The sequence below is a fragment of the Delphinapterus leucas genome, chromosome 18 (assembly GCF_059928025.1).
Source record: "Delphinapterus leucas isolate spDelLeu-1000000601 "Yukka" chromosome 18, BTC_Dleu_Yukka2, whole genome shotgun sequence".
Lineage (NCBI taxonomy): Eukaryota > Metazoa > Chordata > Mammalia > Artiodactyla > Monodontidae > Delphinapterus > Delphinapterus leucas.
In genome coordinates, this window is record NC_143146.1 from 63789481 (window position 1) to 63812834 (window position 23354).

The following is a 23354-nucleotide window of genomic DNA, read 5'->3' on the forward strand; positions in this document are numbered from 1 at the left end:
GTGTATGTTTAATTGTATAAGAAATAGTTTCCAAAATGGCAGTACCATTTCACATCTCTTCTTTAGGTTTTCATTTTCTTTTGTCAAGTTTTGTAATTTTTAGCATACAGATCCTGCACATATTTTGTTACTTTATAAAAAAGTATTTCATGGGTTTTGGTGCTAATAGAAATGGTTCAGTTGCTTAAATTTCTACTTTTCAATCATTCATTGCTAGTATATAGAAATATAGTTGAATTTTGTATATTGACCTTTTATACAATAACTATTAAACTCACTTATTCTGTTAGCTTTTTTGTAGATTCCTTGGGATTTTCTAGGTAGGTAAGCATCTCATCTACAAATAGTGAGAGTTTTATTTCTTCCTTTTCAATCTATAGGCCTTTTATTTCCATTTCTTCCTTTATTACATTGACTCCAATATAATTCTGAGTGGAAGAAGTGTGAACTGACATCCTAGATTCCTAATCATTGGAAGAAAACTTTCAGTCTCACCATTAAGATTGATATCAGCCATAGGTTTTTTGTTTGTTTGTTTGTTTGTTTTGGGGGGACATAAATGCCCCTTGTCAGGTTAAGGAAGTTTCCTTTTTTCCTAGTTCACTGAAAGATTTTATCATAAATGGATGTTAAATTTTGTTTAAAAATTTTTTTACCTCTATTGAGATTATCATATGGTTTATTTTCCTTAGTTTATTGACATGGTGAATTACATTATTTTTAGAATGTTGAACCATCCTTGAATTCCTGGAACAAACACCAAGTGGTCATGAATTTAAAATATATATATACTGCTGGGTTCAATTTATCAATGTTTTGTTAAGGATTTTTGTATCTATATTTATGAGGGATATTGGTAATTTTCTTGTCAGGTAGTGTCTTTACTGGTTTTGGTATCAGAGTAATGCTAATCTCCTAAAATGAGTTTGGAAGCAGTCCCTGTTCTTCTGTTTTATGGAAGAGTTTGTTTAGATTTGTATCTTCCTTAAAGAATTAAGTAGAATTCTCCAGTGAAGTCACTTGGGCTTGGACTTTTTTGTTGTTGTTGGAAAGTTTTAAACTACAAGTTCAATTTCTCTACTAGATATATTACCTTTCAAACTATTCAGGTTATCTATTTTTTCTTGAGCACATTTTAGTAGTTTGTGTCTTTCAAACAATATCTCCATTTAATCTAAGTTGTCATATGTGGCACCTTTAAAATTTCTGTAGTGATAAAATGCAATTAAATATCTTGTATAGTACTCTTCCACTTCACTGGTTTTATTAAATCGTGGTCAGAAAATGTAGTCTGAATAATTTTTATATTTTAGAATACCATTAAAGTTTTTTTTATCTTGGATAAATTTTTTAAAATTTCATAGAAATGCTTTAAATATGTTTTATCTACACAATAGAAAAAAATATATATATATTTTTTAAAATGGATAGTGTTTGACCAGGGACACTCAGATCTTATCCTTGCTACCAACACCCCACTCCAAAGGGAAGTATATCCCTGAGGACCAAGCTGGGCAAAGGACACTCCTAGGTACTTTGGAGGTTCCTCTCTAAGTCCCAGTAAAGAATCCTAATGAGCTAACTTAGGTTGGACTCAGATCTAAAGCCTGACGCTGCTCTCTTCAACCTGAGTTTAATCTAGGAATATAGCCTTGTCTGTTGTGGATAGTTTGGTGGTGGTGGTGGGGGGACCCAGAGCCCTGGAGTGAGAGCAGGAAAACCAAAGAATCATCCCAGTGCCTTTAATGCTTTGAGTATGACCACATGCCTCCCTCCACCATCTGTGCAGAGAAATAAGTGTCCAATGGGAAAGATAGGACCTGCCCCCAATGCAGATCCCACCCCTGTTCAACATGGTCTTAATAGTATCTTATAGAGTCTACCTTCTATCAGTATAAAATAAGTCTTGGTCATAGTTAATATTTTTGCTTTGAATTCAACTTTGATATTAATATTACAACTTTTAATGTTTTGAGATTTAACATTTGCATCTGATATTTGTCCATCTCTTTATTTTCAAACTATCATTTTAATTTAGTTTTTGTCCTTGTATACAGCATATAGTGCCTTTAGTTTTTAAACTTATCTAAAAGTATTTGTCAGTATTTGATATGAGAGTAATGTGTTTGTATTTATTATCATTTCAGGTATGTTTGGTTTTATTTGCTATCATTTTACTTTGTTTTCTGTATTAAACACTTCTTGATACTTTTTCTTTAAATTTTTTAACATTATGCTATTAGTTGATTTGTTTTTATTCAAGTTTTAATAATATGAAAGTTATAAACCTATTTTTAGAAAACATAATTGTACCTTTGTTTCTCCATCAATATCCAGTTTAAAACTGGACTTGTACCTGGGAAGATAGAAATGCAACATGCTTTTACTTCTGTCTTCTGAGAAACCTAAATTAATGTGGGAAAACCCTGCAAATTTAAATCCATACTTTTATCGAGAATTTTGTTATTTATCTTTGCTTTTAGAATCATTTGTTTACATTTCCACATGCTACATTAACAATGATTATTTGGACTTAGTTCTGAATTGTTATGACTTTATTTCTTGACACCTTTTCTCTATAAGGCATCTTCCTTATTCTTGCCTCCTTCATTTTTATTCCTTGCTCAGTTGGCTCAAGCACTTCTCTGAGTAGTCATTTTTAGAAAAGTTACATGGTTGCACTGGGTGTTGGGGAGTGTATGTCTGTTGCTCCCAAATATGAATAGTACTTTTTCTAAATGTATAATTACCAAGTTATAGTCCTTTCCCAGCAAACTCCACACACATTGTTTGAAGCTGCATTTATATAGCACATTCTTTTTTTAAAAAAATCTCAATTCTATATTTACTTGGGGTAGTTTTGGGAGGCACTGAAAGTGATAGTAGAGCCTAAAGCCACCCCAAGCCATCCTTTTGTGCCCCAATGATTCTGTCGGGCATGGTTCTGTAAATTCACTTTGTCAAGTAAGTTCTGATTTGTTGTAACATTTGTTTGCTACCCAGAGATCTGATAGTCCGTCTGGGATCAGAAAGGGCTTGTATTAAGAGAATGGCAACCTCAGGGGAGGTTCACCTCTTTTGGCCAATCAGTTCCCCATCCACATCAACCTTTGCTCGCTAAGCCTGGGCAGAGGTAGTGGGTGCAGATGGAGAAGGGAGAAATTAGAGGGGGTGGGGAGATCTTATAGCTCAGCTTAGCCCAACAGCATCCATCTGTGGCCCGTTCCATTTGGCAGTGCCCCAGTTCTATTTGGCATATATCCTCCCTCTTCTCCAGTCTTGGGCACAGTCTGTGAGCATCGCTTTGGGATTAAATCCCACTTGGGGTGGAATTTGGGTCACGTGTTGGAGGCTTCAGCAGGGCAAGAAATTGCTCCTCAATGACTACCTTGTCTCCAGCCGTAGGGCAAAATGAGGCACAACTGCTGGCGCTATAAAACCGTCTCCTCCTCCTACTAACAGAAGGAGCCCAGCCTCCAGCGTGTTTCCCCTTTGAAATGTATCTTACTAACATTCCTCACCTCCAAAGTGCACTTCCCACCCCAGCTGTGAGTCTCATTAATGTTTAACTGTCTTATTCATGGGGTGACTTGTTTCAAGAAATGAATATTACAAGACAAGAGCTTCCCTGAAGTCCCTTATTCTATTGCTGTAGAACAGGTTTGGCCATAGTTTGATGACTTGCCCAGGATCCCACAGCTCACTCATGGGAGAGCGGGAACACACATCTCTTCTACCATTCCCTTCTGTCTCCATGCTCTGTTGCTTTAGTTGATGACCCCAAGCTTAATCATACCACTAAGTTGGGATTAGAGCTTTACAGTGAAGGGAAAGTTTAGTGGTTTTTTTCACATATGTTCTACATAGAAAAGAAAAAAAGAATCAGGTGAAATTTTTTTTTTTTTTTTTTTTTTTTTTTTTGCGGTACGCGGGCCTCTCACTGCTGTGGCCTCTCCCGTTGCGGAGCACAGGCTCCGGACGCGCAGGCTCAGCGGCCATGGCTCACGGGCCCAGCCGCTCCGTGGCATGTGGGATCTTCCCAGACCAGGGCACGAACCCGTGTCCCCTGCATCGGCAGGCAGACTCTCAACCACTGCGCCACCAGGGAAGCCCCAGATGAAATTTTTACAGTTATTAGTAAAAAGCATTTTGTTAGGCAACTTCTGGAGACTTTAAAAATTATATTTATTAAAGGCCTTTGTTGGTTAAATTCATACTATATGTTAGGAAAAATCTGATACACTTGAAAGCTCTGAAATTTTATTTTTACTTCTTATTGCAGCAGCAAGATTAAGAGAATTGTGTACTTCATTGTATCATCCTTCACTTTCAGGTATGTGAGACTCCAGAAAAGGAGGTAATTAAGTATGTATTACATTTAATATCAATATTTTTTAATGGCAAAGGATCTGGGAGGGAAAAAAAAAAGGCATTTCCACTGTCAGTATGTCGCTAAATAACCTTTGTGCCCCATTTAATGCAATCTAATTTATCTTGGAATTTTAATTGAAGCTAAACATTAAGAATTGCAAAGAAATGGCATGTACGGAGTCTAATATCAACATATTAACATGTTTTTTTCTACCTGTAAAAGTAAAAATAATGAAACATGCATTTCAAAATTCTGTAGTTATAAGGAAAGTGTTTTAGTAAATATTAATAAATACTAGGTGTTTATTCACCTAGAATTACTCCTTAATTCTGGAAACATTTTACTTAGATCTTTCTTCTCTACATGATAGTAAGATTTCATACTGTGTTACAGATTCACACAATGTACTTGCTTCCTTTTAAATTGATATTTTAATTTGCATTGCAATTGTGAAAAAGTGCTTTAAGATTAATTTATCTTCATAGAGTATACAAATAGTATAATCAACTTATAGAGAATGTGTTTAGCATATACAGGAAAAAGGCTTAGGAGTTAGAGTTCAATTATGTATGTATTTATTGAATTGAATTCCTTCTTACGTGCCCAGAACCGTGCCAGAACCATCCATTGATATGTAATCTTATATTTGTTGATAAACTCACTGATAAGAAGCGTTACTGGTCAAAGTAGTCTTTTAAGGGCTTATGTTAGTCATGCTTTCACTTGGTTTTTATTACTAAATTCTTTAAAAATATCAAGATTAATGAGGTTTAATTTATTGTGGGAAATGGGTAGAAGACCCTTCTAAAATTCTTAAATTTTAAGAAGAGTTTACAATCGGAAACATGTAATTTTAATGTAGTTTGCCTCTTCTGTCTTGGAGTGTTGGTCTGATGTGTCTTAATATAAAAGGGCATGACACCATGAAGTGGTTTAGTGGGAAATTTATTTCCCTAACAACTGCTTCTATTGGGTGAAAGCAGAGTCATTTATGTTGAGATTCTAAGGGCAGTTCTCCCTACCACTGAACAGTTTAACCCAAAATAATGACATTTTGATATCAGATCATTGGGCTGAAGTTAGTCTACCTATAGGTGTGAAAACCACTTTATCCTTATTTGATTTATTTATTTGTTTGTTGTAGAATATTTGGAATTTTGCTGACCTTTGTGGATCTGTCCCTCATCATTACAGACATAGTTGTCTCTGATGGCACGATGTATATTCCTTTGGAATATCGTTCAGTTTCTTTAGCTATTGCTTTATTTTTTTTCATGGATGTTTTCCTTCGAGTATTTATAGAAGGGTAAGTTTGATTAATTTTTTAAAAGCACATAGAGCTCTTTTGTACTGCTATGAGAAGCATCCCAAGGAATTACCAGGTCAACCCAACTAAATATGCCCCTCTTTATCAAAATAATTCTCCTTGAAGGCATACTCCACAAGAGAAACAACAATCCAAATCCCAATTTCTATCAGATTGAGCTTTAATATTACTATTGCAACTGGCACTCTAGTCTCCAAACCATGTATTCTAGATGGTTCCTTCAACAGGTAAAGCTTAAAGGGTTTGCAAAATGGGGCCAGGCAGCTAATATGTCTACATGCATGTTATTAAGAGGAATATGTATGTGAAGTATAAATATTGATATTTTTATTGAGTTCAATGTAAATAAAAGCTGACAGTATATTAAGTACTAGATAATAGATCATGAGCAAACCCTACCTCAGTTAAAAATCTGTGGTACTTCCCTGGTGGTCCAGTGGTTAGGACTCCATGCTTCCACTGCAGGGGACATGGGTTCGATCCCTGGTCGGGGAACTAAGATCCTGCAAGCTGCACGGCCAAAAAATTTTTTAAAAATGAGAAATTTAAAAATAAATGAACAAAAACTTGTGTTAAGCTCTATGGGAGAGCGAGTCAGGGACTAAACTCCCCAGCCTCACTTCATCCAGAGCATTTTGGAACATGCTTGTCTCCTTTCTGGCTGAATCTCTGTCCTCGTGCCTCTGAGCTGAGGACAGTTGCCCACTCCCAGGTTACTCAGAGCCTAAAGGGGCTATCCCAGGATTAGAAGAAGATTTCCCTGGAGCCCCAGTGCCAATGGCTGAAGGAGCTAGTGTTGAGGAGGTGCCAGGGCTGAAAGTTCAGCTTTGCACAGAGGAGGCCACACCAGCTCACTGGGATTCCACTGTGGGTGCAAAGCCAGGTGATGAGTTTGCAGGCCAAAGTAGTGGACCCATCTTCCTCTCACAAGCTCCTTTCATGCACATCTTACAGCCCGTTTCTCTAGGGCTGTGACATGTTCAGCTTCCATTGTCCGATAGCATCGCTCACCATCCCATCTCTCTCTCTCACCTGTGTGAAGGCAATGCTTGTCTCTTGTTCAATGGTTTGGTTATATCTCTTACTATACTATGCCATATTGATGTTCTTGTCCTATATAAGTATAAAATGAGTATGAATATTTTTTTCCTTAATCTAGTCTAGTAAATGCACTTTAAATCATTCATCAAGGGCTTCCCTGGTGGCGCAGTGGTTGAGAATCTGCCTGCTAATGCAGGGGACATGGGTTCGTGCCCTGGTCTGGGAAGATCCCACACGCCGCGGAGCAACTAGCCCCGTGAGCCACAACTACTGAGCCTGCGCGTCTGGAGCCTGTGCTCTGCAACAAGAGAGGCCACGACAGTGAGCGGCCCGCGCACTGCGATGAAGAGGGGCCCCCGCTCACCGCAACTGGAGAAAGCCCTCGCACAGAAACGAAGACCCAACACAGCCAAAAACAAACAAATAAATAAATAAATAAATCATTCATCAAAGCTGAATTCCTTTTTTTAAAAAATATTTATTTTGGCTGTGCTGGTTCTTAGTTGCAGCATGCGGACTCTTAGTTGCGGCATGCACGTGGGATCTAGTTCCCTGACCAGGGATCTAACCCGGGCTCCCTGCATCGGGAGCGCAGTCTTACCCACTGGACCACCAGGGAAATCCCAAACCAGAAATCTTAAGGGGGATGAGTCAAATAATTTGTGCTTTTAAAATATCCCTACCTCTTCTTTGGGGAAGCATAAACTTATATATATATATTTTTTGTTACAGGATACGACGGTATTTTTCTGATATATTTAACTCCTTAGATGCTGCCATTATTGTGGTGACTCTACTGGTCAATATTGCTTATATTTTCTATGACTTTAAGGTTCTTAAAGATTTCCCCAAGTAAGAAACATATGCTTCCCTTCTCTTAAAGTTTTTCTTTCTTAAAAAATATTTTCTGTGGCTTTCATTTTGTGTCATCTTTTTAACTCTGAATGTGCTAATTCTGTGCTAAATGAGCTGCTCGAAAATGAAACGTTGAGATAAATTTCCACATACCTGGAAACTAAAGGATGCTGGTGTTTAGGGACCAGTGAAGGGTGTCCACACTGAGTACCTTGGGTTGAATGAAGAAGATGACGCCCCCAAAGAAGAAACTGGGGACTTGCCTCTTGTCCTAACTTGAACTTCTCTACATTTTGAAATTCCCACTAAATTCCCACTTGTGCTTCAACCACAAATTTCTTACACGTGAAATTCCTGGGTTTTTCCTATAACCAAGAGAGTACTGGTTTGAGTCGATGAAAAATTTGAGTGCCTCCAATGATGATTCTCTAAAAAGGAACAAATGGAAGAGAAAAACGAGGTGACATGGGTAGAAACACAGAGGTACAATTTTTGCAGTATAGTTAACATGATGAAAGCTGAGGCAAGGTTAGAACTGTTAGGGATCAAACAAAAATGTGTATGAGAGACCGATGGCTTTTTTCTTTCTCCTCCTCTTTCTACTGTGGCAGTGAGAAGAAAAAGAGCAAAAGTGTTCTAGGATGTAGCTGTTGGGTGGCTCACTAGGCTCATTCCTTAGTCAGATAGCTTGCCACTTCCTGCACTCCAGCTTCTCAGGACTTTCCCTCAGGTCCCAACAAAACTTGATGTGACAAGCTTTTGGAGTTTTTGAAAATAACCAAAACCAGTATGGTCTTCAGACAGGCAACCTCAGCATCACCGAAGAGCTTGTCAGAAATACAAGAAGAAAAACACCTCAGGGCCCACTCTAGACCTACTGAATCAGTATGCACACTCAAGCTAGAGAAGCGCTAGCCCAAACCATCAGTTCTTTGCCATCGTGTTTCTTCCTGATGGTAGGAGACACACTTGGGAAGTAACTCATCTGCTACCTGCCTGATGTGTGTTCACAGCTCTAGTGAACCCCTGTTACTCATGGGAGTGACAGAGGGGAATGAGAATTCTGTTTTGATGGGAAAAAGATTGAAAAATGCTTGTCTTAAACCACAGAAGTTAAACCCACAAATTCTGAGAGTCTACCATATGACTACTTCTTTAAATCAGAGTTTCTCAACACCAGCACTACTGATATTTTGGACAGATACATTTTTAGTAAGGGAGCTGTCCTGTGCATCGGTACTGAACAGCTTCCCTGGCCTCTAACCACTAGATGCAAGTAGCAGCCCCTCACAGGCAGTTGTGACAACGAAACATGTCTCTGGACATTGCCAAATATGCCCAGGGTGGGTGGGGTGGGTGGGAGGCTTGGGCCAGGGGGTCGTGTGCAGAATTGCCCCTGGTTAAGAGCCACTGCTCTAAACTTAGTCCATACTGACAAAATCCTCTGTTTCTAAAGCAAAAATGAATCTCTTTTTGTTAGATTGACAATTATTTTACGACCTCTACGACTTATCACTCTGATAAGAGTTTTTCATCTGGCTCATCAAAAACGACATCTTGAAATGCTGACCAGGAGGATGGTAAGTGGGCAAAATATGTTTATGATTCAGAAAAAATGTTTGTGCTTCAGGAAATACTGGCAAGGGTTGTAGATATCTATATATTGTTCTTTTTTTATGTTGATTTATGTTTTACAAATGAATGATTGTTTTAAACCCTCAGGTTTCAGGAAACAAACGGCGATACAAGAAGGATGGATTTGAGTTAGACCTCACTTACATTACTGGTTTGTGAAGTTTTCCTATATTAACATCACGTTTTTCTTGTGTGTGAGTAAGTAATTATATGCTAATTTTGTTCTTTCCCTGTCTGAGGCATGTTCTTTCAAAGCATTTTTTATCCACGAAGACATATGCCACTATGATAGTGGGACATATTTGGAGTTTAACCCTGAAAATGGAAAAATCTTAATTTTCATCTCAATTCAGGGCTACTTGCTTATAGTATAGGAAGTTGAATGGATTTTCAGCTGACTGCATTTGTTTGGTTTAGAATTTATTGTATTCTAGTAGTTATCCTCGGTCCCAAGGATTTCAGAGAGGCCTGTTCTCTTCCTAGAACGCTGAAGTCATTGCTTTGTAGGTCTGAGTTTCTGAGTCAGGGGAACACTGGAAAACATCCTAGGAGTTCCCAACATTGCTGGAGCCCAGATCTCTCATTTTTCTTTGGTGTTTAAATAAGAAATCAATTCCCACCACAGGGGGCCCTCCAGACTAAAGTCAACGCAAATCTGTTGCATAAGGTTAGAACCAGTTGAGACTTGGGAACACTGAATGTAACGGTCAAAATAGTGGATACTTTAATATCCAGTACTGGATATTAAAGTTGATTATCCTGAGGGTTAGTTAGCTTTTTTCCTGTCATTCTCAATCCTGACAGTTCTTTTCTATGAAAGCAGTCTGATTATATGTAAGTCGAGTTCTCATATATTGTTTCACATCTATAACATTTGTTAATAGTGACTATTTTGACTTCCAGAGCGTATTATTGCCATGTCATTCCCATCTTCTGGAAAGCAGTCTTTCTATAGGAATCCCATTAAGGTAAGAGTTTTTATCTAACAAATGCTCACATTTCTCAGTAAACATAGACTGTGGAATTGTGAGATAATGTGGGCCCAGAGATGACACTGTTCTCCTAAAAATTTACTCTTTCAGGTAAAAACTTATCATGGATTGCTATCAATTAGCTTTCGCTCTGTGATGAATCACCCGCAAACTTAAATGACTTATAACAGCAAACATTTACTTTGCTCGTGATAATGTGGTTTGTGAATTTGAGTTGGGCTTAACTGATCAGGGACACGCTTAACTAATTTCAGCAGAGCTAACTCATGCATCTGTGGGCAGCAACTGGGCATCTGAGGGTTGGCTAGTCTAAAATGGCATTGCTGGATGGCTCCAAGTGATGTCTCATTCTGTAACAGGCTAGCTCAGGCTTCTTCACATAAGGCAGTGGCAAGGACCTCACTAGCATCAAGCAAAAGAATGCTGAGGCCCTGGCTCTCAACTAGTATAATGTGGCTTCTACCTTATCCTATTGGACAAGCAAACTACAAACCCGGTTCAGATTCAAGCAGACGACAGATGCCGTCTCTGGAAGGCAGGAATTGTGGTGAATTGTGGGTGTTTTTCATGGTCTGTCATAGGGAAGAAGATTGAGAATTCTTTAACTAAAATGTATATTCTTAGATTGAGATCCTAAATTACAGTGGATACATACTGCTTTAGGTCCCGTAGATTAAATAAAGTTCAAACATCAAGTGATGCTTACTATGAAATGCCAGTTAAAAGTCATTGTTTAAGAAGTTTGCATATGTGTGTGGGCGTGTATACATTAGTGCAATTTGCAGTATTTGTTCTATCTCAATAAAACTGTAATTATGTATGTATATATGTCTATATATAAGTATGTATATATATAATTATACTTTGAGGCATGTAAATTGTGCTAATCTCATGTATATCTTGATAAAATTATATATAGGTATATATACAGCCAACACCCCTATCAAAATATAGAACATTTCTTGCTCTTTTTCAGTCAATACCCCAACACACTGGAGGTAATTACTATTCTCCCTTGTGTCACAACAGATTAGTTCTACTTTTTCTTGAATTTCACATAAATGGAATCACAGACTACATCTTCTGTGACCAGCTTTCTTTGCTTAAAATGAATTCTGTGGGATTTATCCAATATTGTTGGGTGTACAGTAGTTCTTTCTAAATAGTATAAAATAATATTTATTGCTTCTAGAATACTATTGAAAACTCAAGCATTCAGTTTACTTACAGAAATTATATTATTATACATTGCTTCACAAAGGCAGCAAACACATTACACTCTAAAAAGTCTATTTTACAGAAAATTAAAAATTCTAAATATCAAAAGGTACATCTGAAGAAACAAGTATAAATTTGGCAGCCAGTAATTTTGACAGGAAGTTGTACGGCTTGCATGACTTTAATCTGTGAATATGGCCTTCAGTCATTTAGCTCAAGTTCATCATTAATTTATTTTTCCAGTGTAATTGTGTTTCATACCATTGACATTTGCATACTCTAGAATATGTTAGAAAGAAATGTGTAGTATTCACAAATGTTCAGAAAAGCAAGCAAAAGTTCTGTGAATCTGCCCAGTTCTTCTGAGACGGTCTCACGTCAGCTTCATAAGCATATTCAATCCTACAAAATAGTAAGCTAATGTTTGAACACAATTTCCAAGATAAAGCACATTTTCTCACAAATAGTGAAGTCTTTTCTCAAGCACCACAAAAGCATACAAAAGAATTTTAGTTTGAACAGATCTCTCAGAACGTGTTTAACCTGATATTTCAACAGACTTAAAGTTTCCATGGTTTCACAAGGACCAGATTTTTAATTACTTAGAGGAGAAAGAAATGGCCTTGAAAGATGTGGACTCGATCATTACCAGTAGAAAAAGTATCCAATGCATACCTTATAGAGACAGAAAAATAGAACATTTCCTGTCTCAGAATAATGTGTATGTAATTATATGTAGTATATATTATATATACTATACTATACAGCATATATAAGATAATGTATAGTTGTACATGAAATTATATAATATATAATACATTTCCCTCTTAAAATAGTGTATATTTAAATAAAATGTATATTATAGTATATATTAAATATATATTAATATATAATGTATAAAATATAAAATTAGTATATAGTAAATGTAATAATTATATGTTATATATTACTGCATATAAATTTTATATAGTATAACTATTATTCTATTTATAAATATATATTACATATATATCTTATCTCTTATAGAAACAGAAAAATATAACATTTCCCCCTTAGAATAATACATGTATACTTATAGATAATATATATTATACAGAAAAATATATAATTACATGTATAAATTATATATTATATGTATATGTCTTATAACATGTAAATATATTATTCCATTTATAAATATATAATATAAACTCATCTCTTATAGAAACAGAAAAATATAACATTTCCCCCTTTATAATAATATATTTATATATAGTATATTATGTTATTGTATATAATTATATAATATATAAATTATATAACTATATATTACACATCATATAATTATAACAATATAAGTATGCATATATTATGAATATATTAACAGCATAAATATATAATACTATAAGTAGATATGTAACTTATATAAATTTATAATTTATATATTATATAATTTATATTTTGTATGAATGATATGTAAATTAAAATTTATATATCATTTATGCAATATATAATTCTGTTATATATATTAGTTGTATATAATATATGTTATATTACTTTATTTTATATGATATGTATTATATTACATATGTTATATCATATAACATATATAACATATTATAAAATATGTTACACATAAATATACATATATTATTCTAAGGGAGCAAATTTTTAATTTTTCTCTTTCTGTAAAAGATGAACATATATGTAATTTATATTTATAAATATAAATAATATAACTACCATGAAACCCTTTAATTCATATGGTAAATGTTGAAACTATGACCAAAATATGAAAACTACCAGAGCTGTTAGAAAAAGACTAGAAGCCTTTTCACATATGTATAATCTAAGCATGATACTCTCCAAAAAAAAAAAAAAAGAATTGTAATTATTACCTTCCAGTTTGAAAACTTTAATTCTAAATTAAAAAAAAAAATCTATACACAAGCCACTGATTTAACCACATCCTCACCCGCCCCCCAAAAAAGGTGTTTAGTAAGCAGGACCCGGAAGAGCTGATATTCACAGTTCCTACAAGAACAACTCTTTCAGGGTTTATCCCATGAAGTACTTTATTTTACAACCTTCTTCTCATGCAAAACTAAAGGTCCATGTGATTACACAGAAATTTCATACAGTGTAAAACTAGAACTGAGTGTGAAATACTGCATGTAAGTATTTCTAAATAGTCTTGTTCTATCGGTTCATCAGTGACTTCTGTGGCTTTATAGTCATTTTCTGTGGAAGATTCTGAGAGAATCTCTCCAGTTCTACTGGAATTGGAGCCTCCTAATTCTTTTTCATGGCAGTCAGAATCCTACTTGCAGGGCCTCTGTTTTCACTGTCTTCTGAATGTAAATCTGTCTCATCCTGAGACAGATGAGATTCCTCTGTTTGATTATTTTCCACAGAATTCTCTTCATTTATAGTTAAGGCATCATCAGATTCTTTCTCTTGAATTTTTTTTCCTGGAGTCATTTCTGTTGTTAAAGACACTCGTCCTCTTCATCCTCTTCTCTTCGTCTTTATTCTTAGATGAAGCTGGTTCTTCTGTTTCTTCTGTCATAACTGAAGAAGTATGACTAGAAGTTGTTTGGTCATCTCTGACTTCACCTTCTTTGTCAAACTTGAGTTTTTTAACCTCATGTTCCTCAGCTCCCAGACCATATTCGTTTGGATGTTTATTTTCTATACGGCTGACTGAGGAACTCCTGATCCAGATGTCAGAGTCATTGTGAATTTTGTCCTAGTCATGCTGTAAGTTTGTAAAGACTCTTTGCTCACTGTGCTCTGAGGCAAACCATTCCTCCCTCCCTCCCTCCCTCCTTCCCTTCCTCCCTCCCTCCCTTCTTTCCTTCCTTCCTTCCTGTTCTCTCCCTTCCTCCCTTGCTGTTCTCTCCCTTCCTCCCTCTCTCCCTCCCCACCCCATTCTCTCTCTCTCTTTGTTTTTGTATAAGTTGCAGGAGTACAGCATTAAAATCCAACATCTGTATACACTACAAAGTGATCACCAGCACAAGTTTAGCTGCCGTCTGTCACCATACGGTTGACCCTCTACCTATTTCAGCCACACCCCAAACCCCTTCCCCTCTGGTAACGAGTAATCTGTTCTCTGTATCTATGTTTGGTTTTGTTCACTTTTGTTTTATTTTTTTAGATTTCACATATGAGTGAAATTGTACGGTGTTTGTCTTTCTCTGCCTGACAATTTCACTTAGCATAATACTTTCAAGGTCCATCCATGTTGTTGCAAATGGCAGGACTTCATTCTTTTATGGTTGAGTTGTATTCATTGTGTGTGTGTGTGCGTGCGTGCACACACACACGTATTTATCACATCTTCATTCATCAGTGGACATTTGGGTTGTTTCCATATCTTGGCTGTTGTTAATAATGCTGCAGTGAATATAGGGGTGCATGTATCTTTTGGAATTATAGTGGTTTTTTGTGTTCCTTGGCTAAATACCCAGAAGTGGAATAGCTGGGATCATATGGTATTTCCAGTCTTAATTTGGGGGGTAATCTCCGTGCTGCTTTCCATAGTGGCTGCTCCAATTTACAGTCCCACCAACAGTGTTTGATGGTTCCCATTTCTCCACATCCTCTCCAACATTTGTTATTTCTTACCTTTTTGATAATAGCCATTCTAATAAGCGTGAAGTGATATCTTATTGTGGTTTTGATGTGCATTTTTCCCTAATGATTAGTGATGCTGAACATCTTTTCTTGTGCCCATTGGCCATCTGTATATCTTCTTTGGAAAGTTGTCTATTCAGGTCCTCTACCCATTTTTTAATTGGGGTGTTTTTTTGTTGTATAGTTCATATATTTTGGGTATTAACCCCTTATTGGATATATAAATTGCAAATATTTTTGCCCATTCACTAGGTTGCCTTTTCGTTTTGATCATGGTTTTTACCACCATGCAGAAGCTTTTCAGTTTGATGTAGTCTCATTTGTTTACATTGGCTTTTGTTTCCCTTGCCTTTGGAGTCAGATCCACAAAAACATTGCTCAGAGCAATGTCAATGAAATTACCAGCTATGTTTTCTTCTAGGAATTTTATGTTTTCACATCTTTCATTCAAGTCTTTAATCCTTCTTGAGTTAATTTTTGTGTATGGAGTGACATAGTGGTATAGGTTCATTCTTTTGCATGTGGCTGTCCAGTTTTCCCAACACCATAGATTAAAGAGACTATCCTTTCTGTATGTCCTTTGCTCCTTTATCATAAATTAATTATCCATATATGTGTGGGGTTTTTTCTGGGCCCTCAGTTCTGTTCCATTGATCTATGTGTTTGTTTTTGTGCCAGTACCCTACTGTTCTGATGACTTCAGCTTTGTATCAATAGTATAGTTTAAAATCAGGGAGCATGATAACTCCAGCTTTGTCCTTCTTTCTGAAGATGGGCTATTCAGGATCTTTTGTGGTTCCATACAAATTTTAGAACAAATTACACTTTTCTTAAAGCTTGTTAACCACCTACTAACTTCCTTCTCTGGTAGCTTTAAACAATGTGTATTTACAGTAGAGGCTAATCAGAGTAGTCATCACAACTTTTGTGGGCTATTTGAAAACCATCAGTGGGTTAGATATGACTTGGAATGTATGTACCTTTTTATTCCCTGAATCTCCTATAAAAGGTGCTAAGTGACGGACCAGTGAATAAAAGGGTGATAATCATTTTAGGTTAGTCCTAGGAAAAGGCTTATGTTGGTGCCATGTGGAATATGTAAGGTATGTGTCCATCTTTTTTAGGAAGTTGTACGGTTCCTGGATACCAAGCATCAAAACCACTACCGAGTCTACAACCTCTGCAGTATGTACATGACTTGATATTTTGCTATTATAGATAGAAAACAGGTCACTCACTGCATGTAAGAAGGTGACTCAGTTTTTACGTTTCCTTTAATCGTAGGTATTTGGTGGTGGTGGGAAGTGAGTTTTAAAAAGTCTCCATCTTGTGCTGGCTCTATTTGGTAGGAAGAGAAAGTGCAACAGCACACAGTACCCCGTGAGGTAGGCAGGAGACTGGGGGCAGAGCTATTTTAGGAGACTCAGGTCTAGTGGTAGTAGGTTTTGGAAAATATTTGTTTTTTCCTGCCAGCTTGTGTTTTGAAGACAATTCAACAAATGCATGCTCTAACCCACTAGGAATGAGGAGTGAGGAGACCAGGGCCCTGCATGGGAAGAAACCCCAAAACCCTATAGCAAACAAACTATAGCCCAGCTGACCCTCTTCCTGTATATTAAATGGACATTTTCAGGAGGCAAGTATTTTGGTTGGTTGCATTGGCTTATGCTCTGTGTAACCTTCTGATAATGGAGCGAGTAGCCTGCTAGAAAAGTACAAGTAAGGCCTATTAAACCAAAATAATTTGGGCTTATGTTACTCAAGATGGACAAAACACTACTCTACTTTTTTTATTATTATTATTATTATTTTTTTTTTTTTTGCGGTACACGGGCCTCTCACTGTTGTGGCCTCTCCCGTTTTGGAGCCCAGGCTCCGGACGTGCAGGCTCAGCGGCCATGGCTCACAGGCCCAGCCACTCCGCGGCATGTGGGATCTTCCCGGACCAGGGCACGAACCCGTGTCCCCTGCATCGGCAGGCGGACTCTCAACCACTGCGCCATGGGGGAAGCCCCTACTTTTATTTTTGAGACCCTTACGTTTCTTTTAGAGCAGCAGGAGCCAGACAGAAAGCTCCTTTTAAAGGTAGAGGAGGAATTTCAAATAGAAAAGTATAACTTATTTATACCTTGACCATTTACTGTGTTTATTAGGGTTAGAGATATGACCCGTGCATCATTTATTTCAGGTGAAAGAGCTTATGATGCTAAGTACTTCCATGATAGGGTCCGTCGATACATGATTGACGATCACAATGTCCCCTCTTTGAGGTAAGTTTGATGCCAAGCTGGCTGTCAGAAGGGGGCTAAATACAAAGGGCTTGATTTTTTTGGGACGTATTTTCACTCAACTAAAAATCTTTCACTTGGAATCAGTGAGATGGTGGCGTTCTCCAAGGAAGTAAAAGAGTGGATGGCTCAAGATGAGGAAAACATCACAGTGATTCACTGTAAGGGGGGCAAAGGTAAAAAACATTTTTCTTTTTCTTTCTCTTCTTCTAAAGAAATTTGAAAAATATATTAAAGTACACCAACAAGATATGTTCTGCTATTAACCGGTATTAATCATTGTTAACATTTTTTACTATTAGCTTCAAGACTAAAGGAAGGGGAAGGAAAGAGGGAGGAAGTGGGGAGGAAAGGAAGAAAGAGTAAAGAGGAGAAGAAAGCAGGAATAGAAGAACTGAGGAAGGTTAAGTGTGTTTTCCCTTGTTTATTGACTATTTGGGTTTCTTCATTTTTGATTTGCCAAAATATCTGTCAAAATACAAACACTGTTTAACTTTAGAAACCATCAGAGCACTTTTCATTTTATTTAAGGTTATTCTTAAACTTTGTGAGGACCTTTTAAAGTTAAGAGTGTCGACAGCAATGCCATTTCAAAGACCAAAAATTATACTGGAGTTTTTATAGTGTAATGATACATAGAAGTTGCTTTTGGTGGGGGGAAAATGGGGGTGGTGGGAAAGCCAGTTGTAAATTCAACCAATTTAACTTGAGTCAGATTTTCTCTCATTCAGATTTAAGCTTTTAATAATCATCTAGGCATATTTCACAATTTTTGATAAGTAAGGAATTATGGTTTCGTTGGGCTGTGAAACCGTTTTTTATATTAAATTCGAGGAAAACACACTTTAAAACTGCCTTCTGTAATTGAGTAGAATAAAGTTTTAGTCTTATGTGAAAAGTAGTTCCAAGCTCATGAGTTAGTAGGCAAGTTCTATCTTGCCTATCTTCTACAGGTCGAAATATTCTGTATGTACGGCAGTTTACAACATTGTGCCTAAATGAAGAATACAGAGGTTGAACCACATGGAATTGCCTTTCTTTGGACCATCTTTTACTTTAAAAAAAAAAGGCCATTTAATATGGCTCAACCAAAATATTATAATCTAAGAGTTGGCTTTAGTTTTCTTTTAATCAGGTTAATTCCCTGCTTAAAGGAAAACCTTCATTTTAAATTTAATTATTTTTTCTGAGGGCAGACTTACATTATTCTGTGTTCATGTGTGTTTCATTGCTTTTCCTTTAGGATTGTTTGGAAGGCTAGTATTCACTTGGTCTGTACCAGAGCAGCTCCTTTTTTCAAGTTTTCATTCATCTTGGTTTTGCTTCTTTTTGTTGGTTGATGCCTGCACATTACCAGTAATATCATGATAGCCCAAATATTTTATTATTGATTTATAGGACTTCTTTAAATAATCTGGGTGCTAATTTTTTGTTAGCAGTTTGTATTGCAAATATCTTCTTCCACTGTGTTGTCTGTTAAATTTGATTATGATTTATTTTGTCATATAGAATTTTTAAATTTTTAACATAGTGAAGTTTATCAATCTTTTGTGTGTGTGTGGTTTGTGCATTTTGGTCACGTTTAAGAAATCCACCCATACACTGAGGTGGTGAAGATATTCTCCTTATAAAATAGTAAAGTTTCGCTTTTTACATTTAGGTCTTTAATCTAATTGGAATTTGGGGAGGGAGATTTTTTTTCCATGTGGATAGACAATTGTCCTAAAACCATCTATTACATGCTCGTGTAGTCCCCATCAACTTGTAGTCCCTTCTCAGTCATATACCAAGTTTCCATATGTATTTGGGACTGTCTGTGAATTTTCTATACCACACTATTATAATTTTTATAGCTTTATAATGTATCTTGATAAAGGCAGAAATCTCTTGACTCTTCTTACATTTAATTTTAGAATTTTATCAAGTTCTACAAGAAAATATATTTGGGATTTTTATTGGAACTGCATTGAATCTATAGATTAATTCAGAAGCATTGAGAACTTTGCAATATTGAGCTGTACATGAATAGTTTTCTATTTATTTGAATCATCTGATCTTTCAATAATATTTTGTACTTCTCTTCATGATGGTCTTGTATATCTTTGCTAAATTCATCCCAAGACACATTGCTACTGCACAAGGAAGCTTTTTTCTATTACATTTGGATTGGTTCCAATTTTTACTATTATAATGCTGCTATGAAATACATTTTTCTTGTTGCACGTGTGCCCACATTTCTGTTGAGTGTAGACCTTGGACTAAGATTGTTTTGTCTTAGATAATGAATCTCAAACTTTAATAGATGATGTCATCTGTTTTCCAAAACAGTTGACAATTTACACTCCACTGGCATTGCATAGAAGTTCCAAGTGTTCCACATCCTTACCAACACTTGGATTTCTCAGTCATTTTATTTTTAGCTGTTGGGTGGGTATGTAGTTGTATCTCATTATGGCTTTCATTTGCATTTCTATGGTTACTAATAAGATTGAGAAAGTTTTCATAGGTTTATTATGATATCCTTGCATATTCTTTTTTGTGATGTATCTGTTTAATTTCCTTGTCTATTTTTATCCTGGATTGTTTGTTTTTCTCCAGTTGACTTGTAGGAATTCATTATATATTCTCAATTTCAACTCTGTTGTTTGTTTTATGTATTATACAGTATTACAAGATAGCTTTTCTGCTCTGTGATTTGCCATTTCTCTCTGAGCATCTTTTGGTTAACAGCACTTCTTTACTAACATAGTCAGTGTACATTGTTCTTTCTCTTCTTAAGGTTAGTGTTCTGTGTCCTAATTAAGAAATCTTTCCCTGAGTTTAAAAATACATAGTCCTATATTATCTTATATAAGTTTTATTTCGTTTGGAATTGATTTATGTGTGTGGTGTGAGGAAGGGGTCAAGTTTTATCATTTTCCGTATGGCTGTCTAATTGTTTCAGCACACTGATTTCATTTCCTTGCTGTTCTGCAGGACATGGGTCTGTTTCTGAACTTTCTAATCTATTCATTGCTTTTTCATCTATCTGTGTGCTAGTAGCGCAACTCTCTTACTTGTCTTAGCTTTCTAATAAGTCCTGATTTCCTTTCAAGGGAGTCCACTTATCTTGTTCTTCACAGTTGTTTGGGTTTTTTAGGTCATCTACATTTCCGTATACATTTTGGAATCAGCTAGTCAAGACACACACACGCACACACGCACACACACACACACCCTGATGGAACTTTGGAATTTCATTGAGGCTGTAGATAGAGGGGAATTGAAATCTTTACAATACTGAGTTTTCCAATCCACGAATGGAAATATCCACTCATGTAGTTAAGTCTTCTTCAATCTCTCTTTATAATGCCTTTTCATTTTCTGCATAGAAAGCTTGTATATGTGTGGTTAGATTTATTCCTAGATATTTGATATTTTGATATTTTAACTATTATAAATTATATCCCTTGGAAATTTTTATGTCCTAAATGTGTTTTTGTTGATGCTCTAAATGCTGTTGATTTTACTAACCTTGCAATCAGCAAACTTAACTAAATTCTTTCATTAATTCTATTAACTTGTCTGTAAATTCTTTTGGATTTTATGGCACATGATTATATCATATGAAATAATGAACTAAATTTTTCCTTTTCAATCCTTTTTTTCCCTAGCACTGGCTAGAACCTTTGGTACAGTGTTGAATTATACGTGATGATCGCAGGAATCCTTGTTCTCCCGCTCTCACAGGAAAAGCTTTCAGCATCTCGATTACTTTAGGGTGTGTGTGTGTGTGTGTTAGTGTTAGATATTCTCTATCAGATTAAGACATTCCTTTAATTTGCTAAGAGTTTTTATAATGAATGAATGTTGAATTTTATCGGAAGATTTTTCTGTGTCTTTAAAATAATATGATTTCTTACCTTTATTTATTAATCTGGTTGATTACATTGATTATAAAGTAGTAAACTAACCTTGAATTCCTGGAATAAACACAATTTTGTTGTGCTCTATTATTTTTTAATAAATTGTTGGATTCTGTTTGCTAATATTTTCTTAAGGATTTTTGTATCTATGTCATGAGTAAGAGTGGCTATAGTTTTCAAATTTTGGCTTCATAAACCAAAATTAAGTTGTACTTACTCTTTTTTTTTTTAAGTCTCTGGATGAGTTTGTATAAGTTGACATTTTTTTTCCTTACATGTAAGGTAGAATTCAGTAGTAAAGCCACAGTGGCCTCAGCGGGGGAATTGGCCTTAGTTTCTCTGTGGGGAAGTTTTTAAAGTATGGCTCAATTTCTTTATTAGATATGGGATTATTTATAATTTTATTTCTTCTGCGCATTTTGGGTATTTTCCCAAGCATTTGTTCATTTTATCTAAATTTTCAAATGTCTTGGCATCAAATTGTCTTAAAATATCCAATTCTAATGTCTACAGTGGTGTTCCCTTTTTCATTCCTTACATTGCTATTTTTGGTGCCTTCTCTGTTGTTTCTTTTGATTAGTCTCACCAGGAATGTACTAATTTTATTAGTCCTTTCAAAGTACCATGTGTTTTGGCCTTACTGATCTTCCCTATTATTTGTTATTTCATCATTTACTTTAGTGTTTCCTTTCTTCCACTTTCTTTGGTTTAATTTGCTGTTTTTTTCCTAACTTCTTGAGATGGATGCTTAACTCATAGATTTTCAGCCTTTCTCTTTTCTAGTTAGCGTTTAAGGCTAAAATTTCCCTCTAAGAATAGATTTAGCTTCATCACACAAGTTTTTATGTATATTCATTATTATTTAGTTCAGAATATTTTCTAATTTCCATTGTGCTTGTTTCTTAGACTCATGGTTTATATAGGAATATACTGTCTTATTTTCAAACATGAGGATTTTGTAATTATCTTCTAGTTATTCATTTCTGGTTGTATTGCATTGTGGTCAGAGGACATATGCATCTTTTTAGTTCTTTGAGACGTATTTAGACTTGCTTTATCGCCCAGAATTTGGTTAATTTTATCAAATGTTTTCTGTGCACTTGAAAATAAAGTGTATTATGCATTGTCCTGAACAGTGTTCTATATGTGCCCCTTAGGTTGTTTGTTAATTGTTTTATTCAAATCTTCTATATCCTTACTGATATTTTATTTTGGTTTGCTTGAATTCTTTGCAGCATAATTCCTTCCTCCCACCCCCACCATTTGCTTGGAAGTCATATACTCTTTTTATATTCCTTAGTAATTTCTCTAAAGATTTCAACCGACATCCCTTATTCAGCTATCAGTTTTTGCTTTTTTCTTAGTATTGACCTTGTATCTTCCTGAACTCTTTAATTAGTTTTAGGGGTTAGCCTATAGATTTACTTGGACTTTTCTAGTCTGCAAATAATGAGAGTTTGTTTCTTCTGTTTTTAATCCCTATACATTTTGTTTTTCTTATCTTACAATACTGGCTAAGCCATGTAGTAAATAGAAGCAGTGAATAGTGGATAGTTTGTTTAGTTCCTGGCTTTAAGAGGAGTGTTACCATTTCATCATTAATATGATATACCTGGTAGGTATTTTGGTAGACTTCCTTTCACCATAGTTAAAAACTTAAAACCTTTTTCCAATAGCAAAAGTTTAGTGAATGAATATATGTTTATGTTTTAAGTTAAAATACTGAAGACAAGTATAAATCATTTTAATGATTCCTTGCATACCTGACTTGACTGGATGAGAGGGCCTCTACTTTGTCTGTGGTTGTGCTTATCCATAGCCACTGGGACATGAATCTGCAAGTTTTTTTTCGAATGGGAATATATAAGGGCTGTAAAGGCTCAGAGATGTCCTCCAGAATTGAAATGTTAGCCATCCATGCTAGAGAGCTACAGAGCTAGATTGTTAATGGTCAGTAGCCTCCTTTAGCAAGAAGCTTTTACTTATCAGAGCACAGGGTGGTACAAAGTCCTCTTTGGAAGTACTTGGCTTAGAATATTGTTTTTCAAACTATGGGTTGCAAAATAAATTTAGTGGTTCATTTTTTTAAAAGGATAGAATAGA

General features: G+C 35.7%; 1 protein-coding gene and 1 pseudogene across 2 annotated transcripts in view; one reads left to right on the plus strand and one right to left on the minus strand.

Annotated features, from left to right (window-relative positions):
* LOC111175271 (phosphatidylinositol 3,4,5-trisphosphate 3-phosphatase TPTE2-like) overlaps window positions 1-23354 on the plus strand; it is an 85057-nt gene that overhangs the window by 24161 nt on the left and 37542 nt on the right. For both annotated transcript variants that reach the window (XM_089899644.1, XM_089899645.1), the window contains 9 exons: window positions 4283-4333; window positions 5517-5678; window positions 7473-7592; window positions 9076-9175; window positions 9318-9381; window positions 10134-10198; window positions 16183-16243; window positions 17247-17328; window positions 17434-17522. In XM_089899644.1, coding sequence (XP_089755770.1) covers window positions 4283-4333; window positions 5517-5678; window positions 7473-7592; window positions 9076-9175; window positions 9318-9381; window positions 10134-10198; window positions 16183-16243; window positions 17247-17328; window positions 17434-17522 — 794 coding nt within the window. The remainder of the gene's footprint in view (window positions 1-4282; window positions 4334-5516; window positions 5679-7472; window positions 7593-9075; window positions 9176-9317; window positions 9382-10133; window positions 10199-16182; window positions 16244-17246; window positions 17329-17433; window positions 17523-23354) is intronic.
* On the minus strand, window positions 13419-15347 carry LOC149746869 (serine/threonine-protein phosphatase 4 regulatory subunit 2 pseudogene; annotated as a pseudogene).